Here is a 6,186-nt window from a genome sequence, read left to right on the forward strand (position 1 = left end):
CGTGGGGGTAGCCGGGGTGGCGGCCCCGCTTGCCCCAGCCCTGGCACCCACCTGCCCCAGCTGATGGACCTCTCCATGCGACTGCTGGCGGGCAGGTGCTCCCCAGCGAAGCTGGTGATCTGGATCCGGTAGCTGCGCGGATGCCCCCACTTGTTGGGATTGGGGCCAGCAAAGGAGAGGTAGCGGGGCATGGGGGTGTTGAGCGGGAATGCCGCCTCGTCCTCCCTCTCCAGCCTTTTCCTGCGGAGGTATGGCCGCTCGATGGTGTGCTGCATGCCCCAGGGTTCTTTCACAAGCTCGTACCCCATGTCCTGGGTCTCCAGGGAGTTCAGTTGCCCTGCGAAGCAGAAGAGAAAACCCTCTCAAGCTCTGTGCCCCAGGCACACCTGCAGCTCATAGTGAACCACAGCCACACACAAAGGTGCCTAGACCTACCGTCAACATCCAGGTCCACCTTGTAGTGGATGTGGTGTAGGTGCATCGTCCCCAGCGTGTGGGGCCCAACCCTGTTGCCGTAGTCGGTGCCTTGGCCATGGAGGAAGGAGGAGCTGATGTAGCCGGTGGCATGCACCCGGACCTCCATGGCTCCACTGCTGTGGAACATGAAGTCCCAGATGTAGTCATAGTTGATGAGAGTGGAGATGGCACGGATGACTAGCGTGTTTTTCCGCAGCCCACCATAGTACAAGGACTGCAAGTCAGAGAAGTGGCGCCGCAGAGGGAGGGCAGCGTCATGCTCAAAAATGCAGAGCGAGTTTTGGTTGGTTCTGGGGGTCTCTGACTCTGCCAGATAGTGTCGGTCCACCTAGGTCGCTGTGTCAGGAAAGCCCATATACGCGCCGCGGCACACCCGGCCGGTGCCGAAGCTCCCATCGAGGTAGCGGGTCAACATGCCCCCAGGGCAGTTGGAGCCGTACAGGGCTAAGGCTTCCTGGAGACTCAGCTCGTAGACAATCCTCTCCCCACGGTACCTGATGTCAAAGAGGCGCGGGCCAGAGTTGGGGTTCATGCCAAAGATGATGCTCCAGCCCTGGAAGGTGACACGGTTGTCTCTGATGCTGTAGCGGGGACCATGGGGCTCATACTGCAGCGGACCCGGGGAGCCAGGCAGGTGCCGGGGTCTCATCGAGCCCAGCACTGTTTCAGCCTGGGGCTTCTCAATCCTGATGACCTCCAACAAGTCGGCCACAAACATATCCTCCAGGTCCCCCATGCTGGCAAAGTATTCGCCATTGTAGAAGACTTGGCGCAGCTGCCAGCGGGAGACCTGGAGGTCCCTGTGATCCACCAGCACCTCCAGCCCCACTGGCGAGAGGTAGTAGCCAGAGCCAGACACGCTGTGGAAGAGGACAAACCAGGTTGCGCGGTCGCCGGACTTGAAACCCCGTGGGGCCGTTGTGAGGATGGCCAGGTCGGTCCCATCGGACTCACAGCATGCGGCAAGGAAGCGCGGTGCCTTTCTCAGCTCCCGCTGGATGAGGGTGTTGACATCCATGTACTCCTTGCCGGTAACGGGTCTGCGGTGGTACGGCACCTTCCCCCCATACTTCTGCACCGTGACGTCCCGGTGATATGCCGGTGTTGGCAGCGGACCCACCACGTACTCTGTGACGTTGGGGTCTGGCTGGTTCCCCAAGTAGCGCCCAGCCAGCGCCCCCCGGGCGCCTCCCGGGGGGGGCGAGCCCCCCCACCATCCAGGAACCGCAGCACCTCTGCCTTGGCGGGGACCTGCAGGTCGACAGATGCGATGCAGTTGTCAGAGGGTTTTGCACGCGAGGCGTCAACCAGCTGCACCCCAAGGTTTCCCTGCAGGTACCGCACCACTTGCGCCATCTCTTCGGGTGTCAGATCGGCAAAGACCAGACTCGGGCCGTCATCGCTGTCCTCCTGCTCCAGGGGCTGGTGCTGGCAGGTGCTGGGGACCCTTCCTCTGGTCAGCAACACACAGACTAAAGCAAATATTGTGGCTAAAGCCAGAACGAGGAGGATGAGCACAGTTTTCACGTTCATGACTGCTGAGGCACTGAGAGCTCCCGCAGTCTAGCAGGGCGGGTTTCCAGCTGCAGAATCCTCCCAGTGACCACTGACAGAAGGGGCTGGGTTTGGTTGGGTTTGGTTCCCCCCCGCCCCGTCTTTTCCCAACAGGGAATAGCTTGGAGGAGCTTGCAGGGCGGGCACAGGGGGATGTTCTCACACGTCTGGGATTTGCTGGGAACCATAAAAGGCAACTTTGCTCTGCTTCCCCCAGCAGATCATAATTTTAAGTAAATGTAATGCTTCTGCATCTGTCCTTCCCCTCTTGTCCCAGATGCTACACTGCAGACCTTGGAGAAGACAGATCCAGTCACTGGGGGGAAATAAATGCATCTCCCTGCACCTCCTTCTCTTAACTCCACAGATGCAAACAGCCAGGCAGACAGCAGAGACCACAAGGACAAGGCTCCTCTGTGCAGAGCAGTGGTAAGCACAGCACCGTGGCTCCATCCTGCCATGGCCCTGCCATCCTCAGCAATGCCTCTACAGCCTGTGCAGAAACATTGCAGCATCACACTCTGCTGACGATGACCCCATGCATGGGAAGGCACCGGTCCTGCAGCCAGGAGGGAGGGAGGGGACAGCTGCTTGTCACGCGTCAAAGGTGCCTCCTGATCCTGGGCTACACCCTGGCATAGATGGGGCTGCAAGGAGGGGGACGAGGGCTCCAGAGCCCACCTAGCATCCTGGCAACTGGGCAGCAGCGCTGGCAGTGCTGCACCACCAGCAGCCACGCAGCTCCCACACCCTGGCTCAAGCCTGGAGAAGGGCACTTGTGTGAAAATGGCCAGCATCGGGCTGCGACAGGCTGAGCTGGCCCACGCACCGCCTGCGGGGCTGTGGTTCAGCTGGTTCATGCAGAGGCACCCGTGGGGACAGTGCTGGTGCAGGGACAACAGGATCCATCTCTGCAATAATCCCCACCGCTCCCCTCACCTGCACCCAGTGGCGAGTGCCCGAGAGCTGCAGCCCAAGCGGGTCCTGGCTCTGTCCACAGCCTCACCCTGAACACCCGCAGAGCTCAGTGCCAGCACCTGCCTTGGTCCTCCCCCCGGAGCCCTGGGACTCCCCAGCCCATCCCTCCTGCCCTCCGGCTAGACCATCCCTGTGCCCGGATCGGGCACCCAGAGCCTCACTGCTGGGCTGGTTTGTGGATGCAGGAAACACAGCAGAGACCCAGCATCATCCCTCCAGCAGATGCTGCTGTAAGCCGTAAGAACGAGACACTCAAGAGAGCACTGGACTAGAACCATTTTCATTTTTTTAACCTGAGATAGGCACTACACAGCACTTGCTTCTACAGCAGAGGAACAGGATTTTCTCCTCACTTTCCTCCTGCAACAGACTCAAATTCAGCAATTGACAGAGATAATGTTGACTGCTGTCTGGCATCATGCCAGGAAGATTATGCTTCCCTTTTAAAGAGCACTATTTTAAAAGCAATAATAAAAACTGAAGTCATTGCACAACTAGAAATTGAGACAACTTCACAAAAAAACTGAAAATCTGAGACAGAACAGTCAACCCGGTGTCTCCGACTGGGTCTCCTAACACCATCCTGTAGCTTTAAAGCCTGCTCATATTTTGGAAACCATCATAGGTGAACGGAGGGAAGTTTGGCAAACAAGAGGCAGTTTTGGGCAGGCATGCAATAGGGTTGATCTCACACGCCGTGAAGTCCTGCTCACTGGTGAAAAACACACCATCGTGCGAGTATATGGAGGGGTCTAGGTCATAGTAGTTGTAGGGTCTCAGGAGAAAGCCGACTGAATTTCCCACTGTCACAGTGTTGGGAATATCCTCAGAGTGTGGGATGTGAAGAAAACCGGCGGTTATCCAGGCCACCAGGTCCTAGGTAGGGAAGAGCCACAAATTATTTCAGAAGCCTACAGCAGCAGCAACCGAAATCTGTGCAGGGGCCATGGAAAGTTACAGGAGAGCAGGAGGGGACCTCCACGCGCACCAGCCCAGCCGCGTTCCCATACGCTGAGCTTCCTTCTCCTGCGAAAGATCCCCTCCCTTCCCCAAAGAGCTGCCTGCAGCCACGGCCGCAGATCTCCACCCAGCAGAACGGCCCTTGCTCTGACCCACGCGGCCAGGCTCTGGCATCACAGAGATTTTCCTGATGTTTTGCCAGCACTTCTCCATAGGGAGAAACAAGCTCCTGCTCTGTACTCTGATCTATGTGTTCTGACCAAAGCACCAAGCAGATACACAGAAAAGGGGATGCTCAAACCCGCTTTCATCACTCCCTGGGGCCACTGCTCTCCCAGCTGAGCTCACTGTCCTGTGGGTGATGCTGGGGTCGCTCAGCCCCTGGGGCAGCTCTGGGGCTTCTGCTCAGCACAGGACTGGGTATTACAGCTCCAGTCCAGGGGAGCCCAGCGCACCTCGTTGGTGATGGTCTCATTGTTGATGAAGTCGGCGAAGGCAACAGTGGGTGACCAGGGGTCGTTCTGGTTGTAGATGCTGGTGCTGGTGGGCTCCTCCTCCTTCCGACGGGTGACGGCCAGCTGGTACCTGAGGACGAGAAAAGAGATGGGAGCAGCCCCCTGGGGCAGGGCAGAGCTGAAACCCAGTTCCCCAGAGAGTCTGCAGAGCATAAGCCTGCTCCTATAGAGTAACCCCAGCTCAGGAAAGCATTTGCCCTGTGCCTCCCCATCAAGGGGCATCCATGCGATGTCTCCCCAGCGGCAGAGCTGGGGTGTCTCTAAGAACCTGCTGTCCCAGTCAGAGCAGCCTGACCTTGCCCAGCTGATGGCCCTCTCCATGGAGCTGGCTTCGGGGACATGGTCTCCCGCAAAACTGGTGATCTGGATCCTGTAACCACGCTGGTGGCCCCACTTGTTTTTGCTGTTGGCCGCGAAGTAGATGTATCTGGGCATTTTTGACTGGAGCCGGAAGGCAGCCTGGTCCTCTGTGTCCAGGACTTTCTTGGTGAGTCGTGGCCGCTCTATCTGCTGCTCGGGGCTCCAGGGAGCCCGTGTCATCTCAAACGCCATGTCATGGGCTACCAGGGAGTTTTTCAGCCCTGTGAAGCAAAAGCAAAGTCACTGAGAAGTTTCCTCCCAGTCCTCTGTTCCTCACGGACATCCCTGCAGCAAGAGCTCGCTCTCCCCGTCCTCCCCTCCTGCACCCCAAGCTCTGAGCACTGGCTCCTGCCCATGAGAGCAGTTACTGCTCCGCTGCTCCACTGCACCATGACTGTACGTCGTGTACGTTTATCTATGGCTGCACAACTGTACATTTGTCTGACCCACGCAACACCACGCTGTGGCAGACACCACTACCCACGGGGACTCTCGCCCTCTGCGAGGGAGAAGGGAGCCTTGTCCCAGTGCAGAAGAACGGGTTTGCTTCCCAGTGCAAGCACAGTCTAATTAACTAAAGCACCTGATGGCCCAGACACCATGTTTTTGCTCATCAGCATGCGTCCTGTGAGCTGGAGAGCACTAGGAAGAGCCCAGGCTCCGAGCACATTTGCACATCACAGAACTGGAGCAGGGCTGCACAGTTCAGGTCTTTCCACAAAGAAGAGTCACGAGCCAGAGGCTCAGAGCAACAGGAGGGGCACAAGAGCAAATAAATCCAGGGAGATGGCAGCAAAGAGCTGGCCAAGAGCACTCGATGGCCAGCACCAGCACCGCTCTGGCAGAGGGGACGGTGCTTCGTACCCGCTGCCCATCCCGGCTGGAGCATGTGGCATAATGCCCTCCTGTGCTCTGCTCCCCTTGGCCCCACACGAGTTTCCAGCTTGCATAAATGCCATTTCAGAGCTGAACCTCTGGCCATGCTGGAAGGTTTGGGCAGTGCCTTGGGCCCGAGCCCTGGGGCTGCCATCAAGGTCAGCACCAGAGCCAGAGCCCCATGGAAGAGGATCCACACCCCGCAACCGCCACTGTACTTTTTCTTCCCTTTTCTGATGTGAACAAAACTTCCAACCCCAAACCTTCCCTTCCAGCGACAGCAGTGACAGTCTGATTTCATCCACTTTTTCCCTGTTCTTGCAGTTTTGCAATCCCCAATTTTTACTTAAGCACCCAAACCTCATCCTAAAACCACAGGGAACAGTCTTTAAATTTGTGTTTCCCAATTAAAACGAAACTGAGACATTTTTAATAGATGGCAGGAGTATGCAGCAAATGCAACTTC

At 57.6% G+C, this 6,186-nt stretch overlaps 2 protein-coding genes across 2 annotated transcripts in view; both read right to left on the reverse strand.

The window, feature by feature from the left end:
• LOC104159206 (membrane primary amine oxidase-like) overlaps window positions 1–2,010 on the reverse strand; it is a 4,318-nt gene extending 2,308 nt beyond the window's left edge. Inside the window, 3 exon segments of the mRNA XM_009697055.1 lie at window positions 52–337; window positions 436–1,654; window positions 1,657–2,010. Coding sequence (XP_009695357.1) covers window positions 52–337; window positions 436–1,654; window positions 1,657–2,010 — 1,859 coding nt within the window.
• A 1,590-nt stretch (window positions 2,011–3,600) lies between these two features.
• The window catches only part of LOC104159215 (membrane primary amine oxidase-like), a 4,919-nt gene continuing 2,333 nt past the window's right edge, over window positions 3,601–6,186 (reverse strand). The window contains exons 2-4 of the mRNA XM_009697066.1: window positions 4,780–5,065; window positions 4,425–4,554; window positions 3,601–3,885 (exon numbers count right to left, since the gene is read on the reverse strand). Coding sequence (XP_009695368.1) covers window positions 3,601–3,885; window positions 4,425–4,554; window positions 4,780–5,065 — 701 coding nt within the window. The remainder of the gene's footprint in view (window positions 3,886–4,424; window positions 4,555–4,779; window positions 5,066–6,186) is intronic.

This window comes from Cariama cristata, unplaced genomic scaffold (assembly GCF_000690535.1).
Source record: "Cariama cristata isolate BGI_N322 unplaced genomic scaffold, ASM69053v1 scaffold14510, whole genome shotgun sequence".
Classification (NCBI taxonomy): domain Eukaryota; kingdom Metazoa; phylum Chordata; class Aves; order Cariamiformes; family Cariamidae; genus Cariama; species Cariama cristata.